The 16,725-nt window shown below is 45.2% G+C and overlaps 1 protein-coding gene across 1 annotated transcript in view; it reads left to right on the top strand.

Moving 5' to 3' along the window:
• Positions 1-16,725, top strand: part of LOC137631185 (uncharacterized) — a 42,112-nt gene that overhangs the window by 11,548 nt on the left and 13,839 nt on the right. The window contains exon 2 of the mRNA XM_068362916.1: positions 6,392-9,167. Coding sequence (XP_068219017.1) covers positions 6,421-9,167 — 2,747 coding nt within the window. The 5' untranslated portion in view covers positions 6,392-6,420. The remainder of the gene's footprint in view (positions 1-6,391; positions 9,168-16,725) is intronic.

The following is a 16,725-nucleotide window of genomic DNA, read 5'->3' as shown; positions in this document are numbered from 1 at the left end:
CCCAGGCTTCTTCAGTCGACTCTTTCTTGTAAAGAAGGCGTCTGGAGGCTGGAGACCTGTCATCGACCTCTCGGCTCTGAACGGGTTTATCAAGCAAACTCGGTTCAGCATGGAGACAGCGGACACGGTCAGACTTGCGGTGAGACCTCTAGACTTCATGTGCACACTGGATCTAAAGGACGCGTACTTCCAGATCCCAATCCATCCATCTTCCAGGAAGTACTTGAGATTCTGCCTAGACGACAAGACCTACCAGTTCAAGGTGCTGTGTTTCGGTCTCTCCACAGCACCTCAGGTGTTCACCAGAGTGTTCACCCTGATTTCATCTTGGGCGCACAGGAACGGCATCCGTCTCCTTCGTTATCTGGACGACTGGCTGGTCCTAGCAGACTCGGAGTCGACCCTTCTTCGGCACCGAGACAGGCTTCTGGGTCTTTGCCAGGATCTGGGGATCGTGGTAAACCTCGAGAAGTCCTCTCTGCAGCCGTCCCAACGACTGGTTTATCTAGGTATGTTGATAGACACCAATCTCCACAAAGCCTTTCCATCAGACGACAGGATAGCAAGGCTGAGGAGGGTGGCGGAACCCTTCCTCAGGCGAGAAGAGCTTCCCGCCCAATCGTGGTTGCGTCTCTTAGGTCACCTATCCTCCCTGGCTCGTCTGGTTCCAAACGGCTGCCTCAGGATGAGATCCCTGCAGGGGCGGCTCAAGTCCCGGTGGAATCAAGGATCCGATTCCCCGGACGTACAGGTCCCGATAGGATCTTTGGAACGGACGGACCTGCGGTGGTGGATGGTCGACGAGAACCTGCGAAAGGGAGTGAGTCTTCTCGTCCTCCCCCCGGAATTGACATTGTTTTCGGACGCGTCAAAAGAAGGGTTGGGGGCGCACGTTCTGAACCAGAGGACCTCAGGCCTTTGGTCAGAATCAGAAAAGTGCCTGCACATCAACCTGCTAGAGTTGAAGGCCGTCTTTCTGGCTCTTCAACAGTTCCAACAGACCCTGGCGGGTCACTCCGTGGTGGTGATGAGCGACAACACCACAGTAGTGGCTTATATCAACAAGCAGGGAGGTACTTTTTCGCAGCAGCTATCCCATCTTGCAGTAGAGATTCTGAGGTGGACCGAAGTCCACTCGATAACACTATCAGCTCGCTTCATTCCTGGCAAGAGGAATGTGCTCGCCGACAGTCTGAGCAGGGCTTCGCAGATAGTGAGTACCGAGTGGTCTTTGGATCCTCAGATAGCCAACAAAGTCTTGACTTTGTGGGGTTCCCCGACCGTGGACCTGTTCGCGACAGCGTTGAATTTCAAGCTGCCTCTGTACTGCTCCCCAGTCCCGGACCCCAAGGCTCTCTGGCAAGATGCTTTCCAGCAACGGTGGGACAACATCGACGTGTACGCCTTCCCACCGTTCTGTCTGATGAGAAGGGTGCTCAACAGGACCAGACTATCGGTCAACTGTTCGATGACTCTGATAGCTCCGCTATGGCATCACGCGGAATGGTTCCCGGACCTTCTGCAGCTCCTGACGGAGCTCCCGAGAGAACTTCCTCCACGACGCGAGCTTCTCAGACAACCCCACTCCAACATCCCTCACAAGGCCGTGGCCTCACTTCGGTTTCACGCCTGGAGACTGTCCAGCATCTCCTCACGGAGAGAGGCTTTTCGCAACAGGTTGCGGAGAGAATGTCTCGGCACCTGCGAAAGTCCTCTGAGGGAGTCTACCAGGCGAAGTGGAGAGTCTTTTGTGGTTGGTGTCGTGGGAGGGGTATCTCTCCACTCGATGCCACTATTCCAGCAATAGTGGAGTTCCTCGTATATCTGCTGGAGGAAATGCGCCTTTCTGTCTCAGCAGTGAAAGGCTATCGCTCAGCCTTAAGCTTGGCTTTCAGGCTGAAGGGCGTGGACATTTCTTCCTCGCTAGAACTCTCTCTACTCATACGTAGCTATGAGCTTACCTGCCCCCAATCGGAAGTGAGACCTCCTCCTTGGAACGTGGTTCGGGTTCTCAGGGCTCTTAAGAGACCTCCCTTCGAACCATTATGCCAGGCCTCTGATCGCCACCTGTCTTGGAAGACGGCTTTCCTGCTCGCTTTGGCTTCGGCCAAGCGAGTTAGTGAACTTCATGGTCTCTCATACGACATCGCCCATTCAAGGGGATGGGGGGAGGTAACGTTCAGGTTCGTCCCTGAGTTTGTTGCCAAGACTCAGAATCCTGGAGTGCCGGATCCACGGTTCGACTCTTTCAGGATCGCGAGTCTCCGTTCTGTAACAAGCGACCCAGACCAGCTGCTACTATGTCCATTGAGGTGTCTGAGGTACTACTTTAAGAGAACAGCTGCAGTCCGTCCTCAAGTGCGGGCATTGTTTGTAAGCACAGGCAGGACGAAGAGGAGGGTCACCAGGAACACCATCTCGGCTTGGATTCGAAGGGTTATCCACCACGCCTTGAATCCAGACCCTCCCCCGTCACGTCGCCTTAGGGCACACGACGTCAGGGGCGCTGCTACGTCCCTGGCCTTCAAGAGAAACTTCTCTGTGACGTAGGTGCTTCAAGCTGGGGTCTGGAAGCGTCAGACGACCTTCACAGCCCACTACCTGCAGGACGTGACCTACAGGAGCCTCAATACGTTTTCTATCGGCCCTGTGGTGGCTGCACAACAGCTAGTCTAACCTCAGGCTCCTTTATGGACAAGTAGCAGTAGGTTGAGGGCGTTGTTACCCGGTTTTAGTCTGGGTGAATGAAAGAGTATGTCTGACCCTTACTTCTTTCTTCATTCTCCCCTCTCTTGGGGAAGCAGCATCCTGGTCTTCGCATAGCTGACCTCGACCTCTGCAGGTAACCCATGCTTCCTTGTGCTCCTAGTATTAAGTTTAATACTGTCGCGTCCCCCATACCCTGACGAGGTGGTATTGGGAACGTCTTATCCTAGATTCCTATTTAAAGGTCTCAAGGTCAACTTCATAGGACGAGTCACGCTTTCCTCCACACACAACTTATGTAGGCCACTCGTTCCTAGCGAAGCAAGGAACTTGTGAGGTGCAGGGGCTCCTTCTCTCAAGTGCTACTCACTGGGAGGCGGAGCCCCCGGGCAAAGCCAAAGTCAGTAAGGCTGGGGACTTTCCACCCTTCCTAAGGGGCAAGTCACCCAATGTAAATAGCGTGGTTTGTATTTCGGTTACGGAACAAATGACAAATTCGGAGATAATTTGTATTTTTCCTAACCATACAAACCTTAGCTATTTACACATATTTGCCCGCCAGCCCTGGCCCCCAAGTCAAGTCCTACCTCTAAATGAAGTGAAGCAAATCACCGGTGTGTGGGGGGGAGGGGTAGCAAGCTATCCCTTCCCCTACCCCCGCTAACTAGCGCGGGGGTAGTTAACCCTCGTTAAAAACTATTGGCTCGTCATTTCAGCTACGCCGAAAGGTAAACCCAATGTAAATAGCTAAGGTTTGTATGGTTAGGAAAAATACAAATTATCTCCGAATTTGTCATTTTTAGCGAGGGTTTTTCACTATTCTTCGCTTGTCTTTTTGCCTCGCTTTCGCCTTCACTTGCTGCAGGGCTTTTAAGAAATATCTATCCAAGGAGCTTTGTTTTGGTATCCCTTTCAAAATGTTGCTGAAATGAGTCAGGCAAGTGTCATTGAAAAGAGCTGAAGCACGACCACTTAATAATTTATCAGGGTGTCTCTTTTCACCGAAATCAGAAACATCCTGCCACTTAGCCAACACTTCCTTGATCTCCCTTAAAGAAAGAAGTGCCTCTGGTTCTACCTCCTCTTCACTACTGAGCTCTTGCAACACCCCTGTTTGTTGCATCGTCTGGAGCTCGATCAACTTCTCAGTTGTGAGCTCTTCTTGGTGCTCCTCGACAATGTTGTAGAAATCTACCTTATCCACCTCCAGTCTTATGAACTTTCTGAGAGATACAATCTCCCCCAACACGATGGGTTTGCGGTCAGGCGGCCTAAAGAACCCTTCAAAATCCCTTTCAGCTAAAGAATCTGGCCATAATTTGTTCCAAGCTGAATTTAAAGTTCTTCACATTACACCCTGCCGTGCTTCATCAATAATTTTTAAACTATGCATAATGTCAAAATGGTCCTTCCAAAATTCACGAAGGGTGAGGTTGGTGTTATCGGTGATATCAAAGCTTAAAGATGCTTTATGTACAGCTTTGTGATATTTGAATGACCTGTTGATTCATGGGCTGGAGGAGTGGTGTGTTGGGCGGGAGATAGAGGACCTTGATGAACTTTAATTCATCGAGAATGTCATCTTTAAGACCTGGAGGTTGGCCAGGGGCATTGTCTAAAATGAGAAGAGATTTCAATGGCAGGTTTTTCTTGACTGCTGGACCAAAGCACAGATTTACCCATTCTGTGAAGAAATGCCTCGTAACCCATTCCTTTAAATTTGCTCGCCACATCGCTTGAAGCTTTTCTTTCAAGATCTTGTGACTCTTGAAAGCACATGGGTTTTCGAATCTTGCAGTCACTGCTGGCATTAGCACACAAGTCTCAAGTCAATCTTATCTTTTATGGGTTTATGGCTCGGCAATTTCTTCTCTTCTGCCGTATTGAATGTCCTCCGTGGCATCTTTTTCCAAAAATAGGCCACTTTCATTGCAGTTGAAGACTTGTTCCTCACAACCAAGTGGATCCAAGTTCACTTTTAAAGTTATCAATCCAGCCACGACTAGTTTTGGACGTCTCCACTGGCATTGATGTCTTCGCACTCTCAGCTGCTTCCCTATGTTTTAAATCTTTGTAGATTGCACGCCTTCTCACAGGTGATAGTCTCAGTCATGCTATCCCCGCCAGTTGCTTTTCTTTACTCCGCAAGAACAGAAGTATTTCCATCTCGTTATTTATATTAGTCCATAACTTAGACAGGATGTTTATGCCTTTGGAAGGGTTTGTGCTCTTAATAGCATCCTTCTGTTTGAGGATGGTACATATCGTCGATGTACTCCTTTTGTAATGGTGGCCCAACTCACTCACACGGTCACCATGCTCATGTTTTTCGATAGTTTCATGCTTCACCTCTATCGTTATCATGCGCTTTTTCTTCTCAATAATAATGTTTCCACTCACTTTATCTGGACTCATTACTTATTAGGATAATTGTCTTCAAATATATGTTAAAATCACGTCAATAATGTAAACAACATGGGCAATGCTCAGAGACACAGCGGTCGGAGATCACGTGAAATGAAGGAGTGATGTGGGCTTCGAGAGCCCCCAAGTGCTCAGCTACTGAGCGCCAGCATCTGTAAGCGTGCTCGTATCTCAAGTTTGTGCTCGTATCTCGATGCAAAAATTTGCTTGGCGGCTTGCTCGTATCTCAAAATGTTTGTTTGTTGGGTCACTCGTATGTCAAGGTATTACTGTATAGATATATATTTTTGTTACTTCCCCATACCCCCAGGCAAGATGTGATTGGATAACATCTATGGTTGGTTGAAAGATGCCCATGTTTCTGAGAATTCTTACTTAGACTAGTCATACTGCTAGTGTCACACAATCACACAGATTGCTCTGGCTGCTTTGTATGGAATTTAGTGGGTGTCAGGGTGTCTCCTTGTTACTTGCGAAGCATGTACGGGAAAACCTCTGGTAAAAATCAGCCAGTTGGTTCGGACTTTCACCCACCTACAGGGTTAGTCTTCCCTAATAAAGAGCGAAAGTTTTGTATTCTAGTGTCTGAACAAGTGACGAATTTGGAAGTAATTTGTATTTCTCTGAACGTACAAACCTGTAGGTCTTTATATTGATTGGCATGCCATCACCTATCCCCTGGTAAGTCCTGCCTGCAAGCAAAAGTGACGATAGAACACAGGTGTGTGTGTGTGAGCGGGGTAGCCAGCTACCCTTGTTACCCTCCCGCTAACTAGCAGTGGGGTAGTTACACCTCGCTAAAAGTGTTATGGCTAGTTTCAGCTTTGCCGAAAGTGTATTCCAAAATAAAGAGCTACAGGTTTGTATGGTTAGGAAAAATACAAATTACTGTACTTCAAAATTTGTAAATTTTTGTAAAAATATAAACCTGGAGTTCTTTACACGTGTTACTCGCTATCACCTGTTGGCAATCAAACTGAAGAAGGTATGATTGAGCAGGGGTTTCTTCTCTCTGCTACCTCTAGTAGCAGTTGTTTACATCTTGTTAAAATTTTTTTAGCCATATGCCACCTTGCACTGATTTCTTCTCCTGTGTTTTCATGTTTGTATTGTTAGAAAAATTACACATTACTTCCAAAGTTGTCATTTTGAAAAAAAAAAATAAATTTTTTAAGGAGGCATTCCGGACCACAGTTGTTGACATGTATATAATTGATAGGCTCCGATGAAACAAATTTTAAAAGGATTTTGATATTTGCAGGTACTCGTAGAAAACCACAATATGTGAACATGGCTTCATTTATGGAATTACCAGAACGTCGTATGCCAAAAGAATACAGTGAGGCAGATTTTTGTTACAGCAAATTATTCAGATGCGTGAATAAAGTTGGAGCAAGTGTCTTGTGTGATGTTGCAAGAGCGATGTATTCACATACATCCATGAATTCCAATGGAGGGAGTAAGACTTTGCGCCAGTACATGGCCGATGAGAAATGGGGTAGAAGGAAAATTAAGGCTGTTTTTGATAAAGACCATTTTTATCTTTTTGATTTAGACCTGAATAAGGAAGATTTTGATATAACTTTTGCAAATGGCGTTATTGAAGACGTATGTAAAGATCTGTATGATAAGCTGAGCGACAAAGGAAAGATGGCTATTGAAGAATTCAGAGAATTGCGAAACAAAGTATGCCACAAATATGGAGTAACCTCTAGTGAATTGAGTCCTTTGGTTGAGTATATGAAAGGTCTTCTTAAAGACATATATTTGAATGTTGGAAATGTTGTTAGTCAAGATTTCTCAGATAATATAAGTGCTATGGAAGATTCCTTAGAGTGTATTCTTTCTATTCAAATTTACCAGGTTGATTCAGAAACATATTTAGAAGATGTGAAAGAATTTAAAGATAATTTGAGGTTTAAAATGATAGAGGAAGGAAAAAGAGAACTTCACTCGGCATACAGCAGACTGCAAATTCGGAATCCATGCTTTTGGATGGCAGGGGAAGATGTAAAGAAAACTACTTCGAGTAGATATCAAGTTGACACGATCTTTACTCCATTAGATATAGAGTTCAATGGTAAAACCATTGGAATAGCTGAGATTTTCACTGTTACAGGAAAAATGAAAGGACCAAAACGAAAACCTCTTGTATTTTGTGGATTAGCTGGAAGTGGAAAGACGTTTTTGTGCCATTATGTAATCCATGAATGGTGCAAAAAAGAGAGTGATCAAAAGGTGATTGGTCTAAATAAGTTTGATTTGATAATATATGTTGAAGTTGGCAAAGTTAAATCCCAAACACTATTAGAGTTTCTCACAGAAGAATGTCTGTTGGAAACATGTATGCAATTTCAAACTGATGACATTATATCAACCTTGAAAGAACTAGAAATACTTATAATGGTTGATGGTTTTGAAGAAGCCGAGATAGGCAAGTCTCTAGACCTGGTAAGAGACATTTTTTATAAATTAAGCGATCAATGTATCCTTTTTACAACTCTTCCTGAATACAAAGAGGATATACTTTGCATATATGGGAACTGCAAGGTTTCTTCCCTTCCGGGAGAAATGTACATACATGGCTTTGATGAAAATGTTTTAAAAACATTTTCTGAAAAGGTATTTGCAGCAGTGGAAAAAGACGAAGTAAAACGTGAGGAAGAACTTTGTTCGTTTCTGGAGTATATGGAAACTACGAGAAAAGTTATAGGTAGACATTTGAAGCTTCCACTGACCCTTTCTCTCCTTATATGTCTATGGAGGGTGGATTCCAAATCTACTTTAAAAATTGTCTCTTCCACCTTGCTGTATCAAGAAATCTTCAAGCTTTCTCAAAGAAGATTTTGTGAGTTGTTAGAGAAAAAGAACAGAAGTGACACTTTAGAGAAGGATAACAGAAAAAAGCTTAATTTTGAGCTTGAAAAGATCCTTTTCTGTTTGGGTCAACAAGCTTGGTTAAAGCTGCTTGGAGGAGATATCAAAACTTTGACAAACATGGAAATAGAAAGCTTAAAGGAAGAGTGTTGTAGATCAGTTGATGAAGATGTATTAGACTTTTTATCATCCTTTTTGTATTGGGAAACAGAAGGGAATATCTCCATGCAAAACAGGTTTGCTTTTCTTCATAAAACACAAATGGAATATCTAGCTGGAGCATATTTGGCTGATAGTGTGACTCTTGGAAGCTATAAAAAGCTCTCTTTTAAAGATATAGATGCTGAATTGAAACAGAACCACCATTTTTGGGAAAATCTTTTAGAAATTATTAAGTATATAACAGGATGTTTAGCAATTACAGATAATTTTGTGAAGTATGAAAAGGAAATATTTGAGATTTTAGACAAAGCAAATATTCCCTCAACTGATTACAATTTTTGGTGGAGTTTCTACACAGAAACCCTGAAAAATGAAAGTGCAGGTCGCAAGATAATTGACAAATTGCCTCGGTCACATTGGACTTTGAATGATAAACATGTTGTTTCTGCGCTCAAGTTTTATCGGGATTTTGATGTGAATTTAGAGACTCTAAAGATTGAAATTCCAGCTGCGGTTAATCCTTATGATATCAAAGACCTGTTACCTACATTGAGAGAAGTCAAATGCTGTAAGTCAGAATATACCCAGGCAAATAGGAAAACTGATCCAGTTATGATTGAATTAAGCCTCTTGAATCATGAAAGGATCTTCCATAGTAGACTATCAGATGACTTGGTATTGTCTTTGAATCCCTGGGGTTGCCTCACCAGTTTCACTGGTGGTTTAGGAGAACAGGAGGTTTTAAGCTCCTGTCATGATCTTGAGACTATTTATGTTAGGTTGAACACTGTTAATGCAGTCAAAGCATTCAAAAGAAGTTTGAGTAAGATTCATAAAACTGTCAAAAAGCTACATATGACACTGGGTGTATCTTTTAGCTGCTCTCCATCAGAATTATGTGATTTGAAGTATACAGAAAATTTTGAGCTGAAACTGTTGGGAACTAAGGATGAACATAAGGAATGGATAAAAAGAGTGGCGATGCAAATAAATGGAAGGTATTTATTTTGATGTTTACTTTGATGAAAATTTCTAAATGCAATAATTATGTTATTTTTATTAATAAAATAAATTTTTGAATATACTTACCCGATAATCATGTAGCTGTCAACTCCGTTGCCCGACAGAATTCTATGGAGGGATACGCCAGCTATCACAATACTAGAAGGGGGTGTATTTACCAGCGCCACCTGTGGCCAGGTACTCAAGTACTTCTTGTTGACACCTCCTCAATTATTCCTCGGTCCACTGGTTCTCTATGGGGAGGAAGGGAGGGTCGATTAAATCATGATTATCGGGTAAGTATATTCAAAAATTTATTTTATTAATAAAAATAACATTTTTCAATATTAAACTTACCCGATAATCATGTAGCTGATTCACACCCAGGGGGGTGGGTGAAAAACCAGTGTACAAGACTAAAGGATAGCTAAGTATCCCGTATTTCATATAATCAGTTATCCACAATAACAATGAAATAATAAGTACCTGGTAAGGAAGTCGACTTGAACCGTTACTCTGCCTTTAATAAGATCGTCTTCCTTACTGAGCGCAGCGTTCCTCTTGGGAGGCTGAATCAACTCAAAGGTGCTAAAGTATACAGGGCTGCAACCCATACTAAAGGACCTCATCACAACCTTTAACCTCGGCGCTTCTCAAGAAAGAATTGACCACCCGCCAAATCAACAAGGATGTGGAAGGCTTCTTAGCCGACCGTACAACCCATAAAAAGTATTCAAGAGAAAGGTTAAAAAGTTATGGGATTATGGGAATGTAGTGGCTGAGCCCTCGCCTACTACTGCATTCGTTGCTACGAATGGTCCCAGGGTGTAGCAGTACTCGTAAAGAGACTGGACATCTTTGAGATAGAATGATGCGAACACTGACTTGCTTCTCCAATAGGTTGCATCCATAACACTCTGCAGAGAACGGTTCTGTTTGAAGGCCACTGAAGTAGCCACAGCTCTCACTTCATGTGTCCTTACCTTCAGCAAAGCAAAGTCTTCTTCCTTCAGATGAGAATTTGCTTCTCTAATCAGAAGCCTGATGTAGTAAGAAACTGCGTTCTTAGACATTGGTAGAGAAGGCTTCTTGATAGCACACCATAAGGCTTCTGATTGTCCTCGTAATGGTTTTGACCTTCTTAGATAGTACTTAAGAGCTCTAACTGGGCAAAGTACTCTCTCCAGTTCGTTCCCCACCATGTTGGACAGGCTTGGGATCTCGAACGACTTAGGCCAAGGACGGGAAGGAAGCTCGTTTTTAGCCAAAAAACCGAGCTGCAAGGAACATGTAGCCGTTTCAGATGTGAAACCTATGTTCCTGCTGAAGGCGTGGATCTCACTTACTCTTTTACCTGTTGCTAAGCACACGAGGAAAAGAGTTTTTAATGTGAGGTCCTTAAAAGAGGCTGATTGGAGCGGTTCAAATCCTGATGACATTAGGAACCTTAGGACCACGTCTAGATTCCAGCCTGGAGTGGACAACCGACGTTCCTTTGAGGTCTCAAAAGACCTAAGGAGGTCCTGTAGATCTTTGTTGGAGGAAAGATCCAAGCCTCTGTGGCGGAAAACCGCTGCCAACATACTTCTGTAACCCTTGATCGTAGGAGCTGATAGGGATCTTACGTTCCTTAGATGTAACAGGAAGTCAGCAATCTGGGTTACAGTGGTACTGGTTGAGGAAACTGCATTGGCCTTGCACCAGCTTCGGAAGACTTCCCATTTAGACTGATAGACTCTGAGAGTGGATGTCGTCCTTGCTCTGGCAATCGCTCTGGCTGCCTCCTTCGAAAAGCCTCTAGCTCTTGAGAGTCTTTCGATAGTCTGAAGGCAGTCAGACGAAGAGCGTGGAGGTTTGGGTGTACCTTCTTTACGTGAGGTTGACGCAGAAGGTCCACTCTTAGAGGAAGAGTCCTGGGAACGTCGACCAGCCATTGCAGTACCTCGGTGAACCATTCTCTCGCGGGCCAGAGGGGAGCAACCAACGTCAGCCGTGTCCCTTTGTGAGAGGCGAACTTCTGAAGTACCCTGTTGACAATCTTGAACGGCGGGAATGCATACAGGTTGAGATGGGACCAATCCAGCAGAAAGGCATCCACGCGAACTGCTGCTGGGTCTGGAATCGGAGAACAATACAAGAGGAGCCTCTTGGTCATCGAGGTAGCGAATAGATCTATGGTTGGCTGACCCCACAGGGCCCAAAGTCTGCTGCAAACATTCTTGTGAAGGGTCCACTCTGTGGGGAAGACCTGACCCTTCCGGCTGAGGCGATCTGCCATGACATTCATATCGCCCTGAATGAGCCTCGTTACCAGCGTGAGCTTTCGATCTTTTGACCAAATGAGGAGGTCCCTTGCGATCTCGAACAACTTCCTCGAATGAGTCCCTCCCTGCTTGGAGATGTAAGCCAAGGCTGTGGTGTTGTCGGAGTTCACCTCCACCACCTTGTTTAGCTGGAGGGACTTGAAGTTTATCAAGGCCAGATGAACTGCCAACAACTCCTTGCAATAGATGTGAAGTGTCCTTTGCTCCTGATTCCATGTTCCCGAGCATTCCTGTCCGTCCAGTGTCGCACCCCAGCCCGTGTCCGATGCGTCCGAGAAGAGACGGTGGTCGGGGGTCTGAACAGCCAATGGTAGACCTTCCTTGAGAAGAATGCTGTTCTTCCACCACGTTAGAGTAGACCTCATCTCTTCGGAAACAGGAACTGAGACCGTCTCTAGCGTCATGTCCTTTATCCAGTGAGCAGCTAGATGATACTGAAGGGGGCGGAGGTGGAGTCTCCCTAACTCGATGAACAGGGCCAGCGATGAAAGTGTCCCTGTTAGACTCATCCACTGCCTGACTAAGCATCGGTTCCCTCTCAGCATGCTCTGGATGCATTCTAGGGCTTGGAAGATCCTTGGGGCCGACGGACAAGTCCGAAAAGCTCGACTCTGAAGATCCATACCCAAGGAGACAATGGTCTGGGATGGAACGAGCTGAGACTCCTCAAAATTGACCAGGAGGCCCAGTTCCTTGGTCAGATCCATAGTCCATTTGAAAATCTCCAGACAGCGACGACTTGTGGGAGCTCTTAAAAGCCAGTCGTCTGACGGAGCCGGACACAAGATCATGATACTGCTGCACAGTCTGTAAACTGTCAATCATGGGCAAGCGAGGAAGTACAGTGACAACCCGAATCTGTCTAGACTGTCTGGGTCGTACAGACAACTCCTTAACGGGTTGCTGAGGTTGCCGCACTGCGTCACAACAAGTCACTTCTGTTGGTTGTTGAACGTCTTCCCCGTGACACATTGACTCCGTAAACAAAAAATCCTCTAACAAGGACTAAGCTTGGACTGCATGACATGCAACACAGCTCAAGGTCTATGGGAGCAGGTGTGGTAACAGACGGGATTAGCGACTGAAGTGGAACCATTACCTTCCCTGTAAGCATGTTATGCTTAAATAAAAGTCCATAAGAGGTTATGCAGCTAAAGGCTCCCTCCAAATGACAGAGTCCTCAAGGGAATATCAGAAGGAGGGAGAAAAGAACTTTCTCATCTACAGGGACCTTATCCTAGAAAAGCTAAGTTCTCTGAGTGAGGGTTCACTGGTGCAAAAGCAGCAGACTAGAAGGCAACGTTATGAAACTGCTTGACAGTCTAGTGAGTTGGCAACAACCCAAGATGTGTTGAGAAGCATGCGGTAAGGTATGCAGAGCATGATGTATGCAGAGTATGCTGTATGCAGAGCATGCTGTATGTAGAGCATGTTGTATGCAGAGCATGCTGAATGCAGAGCATGCTGTATGCAGAGCATGTTGTATGCAGAGCATGCTGAATGCAGAGCATGCTGTATGCTGAGCATGTAGTAAGCAGAGCCTGCTGTAAGCAGAGCCTGCTGTAAGGAAAGCAGAGCGTGTGCATGGCGTTTAACATTTCTCAGAAATTCCATGACCAGTGCTAGAGTGCTTTATGCATGCTTGCATGGGGTTTAAACCATGGTATGAAAATGGAGGTAAGGTATGCTGAACAGCAGAGTCAGAACGAGCTGGAACAACAATAGTTGTGGTTTCCTCTTCAAGACTCCGTTGAGGGAACACCTGAGGCTCAGTCTGCAAAGGCTGAATAAAAGACAAGCAGAAGGAAGGCGCATGGGTGGAGGAGGCTGACTCCTAGCATGAGTGGTTGAACCCAAGGGTTGCGCTTGCTGAGCGGTTGGCGGAAGCGGAGTAGCAAGTTCCAGTTCCTGTGGTGTGAGCGGAGCGCGATGAGGAAGAGGCTGCGCAGAACAAGGTAAATGTCTCGCAAGCTGAGGCTCCTGAGGCGCAAGGCTAAGGTGTTGTGGTGCTTGCCTTGTGGAGGGTTGAGCTCGCTGCAGCGAGAGCTGAGGAGACTGACTCATGGACGGGAGAGGTTGTTGTACCTCAACCGAGTGTTGCATCACTGGTGGAGCAGCAAGTGGAGTCGGAGGAAGAGAGGTATAATCCTCCTGATCCCATTGTAAAGGTTGCCTTAAGGAAGGCGGAGGCTGAACACCACAGGGAACAGCAAACTCAGCACGTGGCTCAACATCGTACGCCTGGCAGGTGGTACTGCGATCAGGCGGAGCGAGCGTAGGCGGAGGGAGTGTAGGCGGAGGCGGAGGAGTAACACTCTCAGCCCGACACTCACGCATTAAGTCCGAAAGCTGTGCTTGCATGGACTGTAGTAGAGTCCACAACATCGTACGCCTGGCAGGTGGTACTGCGATCAGGCGGAGCGAGAGTAGGTGGAGGGAGTGTAGGCGGAGGCGGAGGAGCAACACTCTCAGCCCGACACTCACGCATCAAGTCCGAAAGCTGTGCTTGCATGGACTGTAGTAGAGTCCACAACATCGTACGCCTGGCAGATGGTACTGCGATCAGGCGGAGCGAGTGTAGGTGGAGGGAGTGTAGGCGGAGGCGGAGGAGCAACACTCTCAGCCCAACACTCACGCATCAAGTCCGAAAGCTGTGCTTGCATGGACTGTAGTAGAGTTCACAACATCGTACGCCTGGCAGGTGGTACTGCGATCAGGCGGAGCGATCATAGGCGGGGGGGAGTGTAGGCGGAGGCGGAGGCGCAACACTCTCAGCCCGACACTCACGCATCAAGACCAAAAGTTGTGACTGTATGGACTGCAGTAGAGTCAACTTGGGGTCGGCAGACACTAAGGTCTGCTGAGGTAAAGCCTTAACAGCAGAGATCTGTTGCGGCAGAACCTTACTCCTCTTAGGCGGAGTGTAATCAACTGATGACTGAGGAGAGTCAGAGCTAACCCAATGACTGCATTTGGGTTGTGAACTTTAACTTCGTACGTCTGGCATAGGTCTGGACTTAACGTTTAAGAGGTCTTGAGACCTGAGACCAGCGTTACTCTGCCTTTATTTTCTCCCCTAATCTCTTCTGCAGACGAGCAAAATAAGGGCTCAATCGTCTGCGGGTGGGAGTGACGGTCTCGGTAAGACACGCCCACAACCACCGAGGATACTTCTGTGCGCCGATCAAGGCCTGCTGAACCCTTATGCCCTTCGACATTGCTTCTCCCCTGGGCTTGGGAGCTTGCAAGAGGTCCCGGACTGGGAGGACGACTGGCGCGCACAAAAGTACCCTCACGCACTAATCACTTATCACTTTGATTTCTGTTTGCACTTATTTCACTGAACTCGAAACTTTAAGTGGTTTGTACCTGAAATACGCAATTCTATCCTTTCTCAAAGTTAGTAATTGCGAAAACAGAATTACAATGTAACAGAAAAATCTAATGAAAGATAATTCAGTGGCTGGAAAGAGACTAAACACTAGATCACTCTAGAAACGTTTAGTTTCTTCCCCTAAAGAGACTAGGGAGAAGAGCAAAAACGATAACGACGTTACTCGTACGCCTGGCAGGCTTGAATGAAACGTTTATCCTCTTTCTCCCTCCGTCTCTATCTCTCTCTCTCTCTCTCTCTTGACTTAGAACCTGAGAGAAGAGCCCAATCATATATATCGTTAAAACATATTATTGTTAAAGGAAAAAACTGAAAAGTTCCTTTATTAGGATCAAAACCATTAAGTTAAGAAAGAATGAACAAAACGCTAGACACGGTTACTCTTACTGCAACGTGAAACCGTGAACATTCTTTCTCTATCGTAACGATAGAGTGCAAGTTGAACGTTCTGAACGTCAACAACTGCAGAGACAAAACAAAACGTTAGTTCAACTTAGAAAACAGTACGAGACTATCAAAGAAATTCTTTCAAACTCTGTGGCGGAAATAGCATAATATGTTAACAGGTAAAACCGAAATGACGGGCTCAAAGTTTATTAACTTCGGTAAAAGACCGCCTACTATTAGGAAGGTCGAATATAAACAAATATAAAAATTAATTTTAATGAGTTTATAATAAAAGGAAGTTAATCGAAGAGGCCTATAAGAGGCGGAGAGATATAAAATAAATCTATAACTTTTGTTAAGCAAAATTAAGAAAGAGAGTCTATACTCTCTTAGACACCAACACTTCCGTCTAAGGGAAGGGTCGGCCATTGAAAGGTGAACGAGAGTTCATACTCTCTCGTCACCATAATTAATCAAATTAATTCCAAAAGCTAACTAAGCTAATATAGAAGTTTCCAGTAAAGCGACAGCCGAAATCAAAGAGAAATACTTCACCAAAGTCGTGAAAATACTCCAAGAACATAAGCGTATCCCAGAACGTCTTGCCGGAAGCACGACAGAGGAATAATTGAGGAGGTGTCAACAAAAAGTACTTGAGTACCTGGCCACAGGTGGCGCTGGTAAATACACCCCCTTCTAGTATTGTGATAGCTGGCGTATCCCTCCATAGAATTCTGTCGGGCAACGGAGTTGACAGCTACATGATTATCGGGTAAGTTTAATATTGAAAAATATATTTTTGTGAGAAACTTACATTTTTTCCAACACAAATATAAACCTTTGTTCTTTACTATGATATATGTTTCAGTGCGAGCTGGATTTAGCTATAAAAACTTTCATGTAAGATATCAGCAACCCTCCGTTAGTTAGTGGGGATAGCAGGGTGTAGACCAACCTCCCTGCTCACACACTCACCCAGTGACCTTCTTCACTTTTGTTTTGGCTACAATCGAGTGCTGACATATTGCCTCTCTTGCGGATTGGCTGTAAAGACTAAAAATTTTTCTTTTTCTTTTCAGGAGTCCAAATTAACTTTTTGTTTCATGTATGTTTGGTACGAAGTCTTACGTAGTCTATTTGAAAGTGTTGTAGGATTTGTGCGAGATAGGAACAAGCACTTAGGTGATGTTCTTTTATATTTTATAATGTATTGCATCTTGTTTGAGAGAGAATTTAAGAACATACGGTTTGTAAGATTCTCTGCCATGTGCTTTGGAAACTTGACGAAAGCCCAGCGAAAGGATGTTATCTTTTTTTGGCCCAAAATAGGTGGGCGGAGCTAGCTGGAAGTCGTCTTGCGGGTGCATTGGCGTGCATCTGAGAGATGCCTGAAACCCCCTCTTGGCATTTTTATCTTGTTGGAAACTGACGCCCTTAGGCAGAGGCTAC

This window comes from Palaemon carinicauda, chromosome 39, assembly GCF_036898095.1.
Source record: "Palaemon carinicauda isolate YSFRI2023 chromosome 39, ASM3689809v2, whole genome shotgun sequence".
In the NCBI taxonomy this organism is placed as follows: Eukaryota; Metazoa; Arthropoda; class Malacostraca; order Decapoda; family Palaemonidae; genus Palaemon; species Palaemon carinicauda.
The sequence above is the reverse complement of the archived record's forward strand: the minus strand, read 5'-3'. Positions and strand labels throughout refer to the sequence as shown.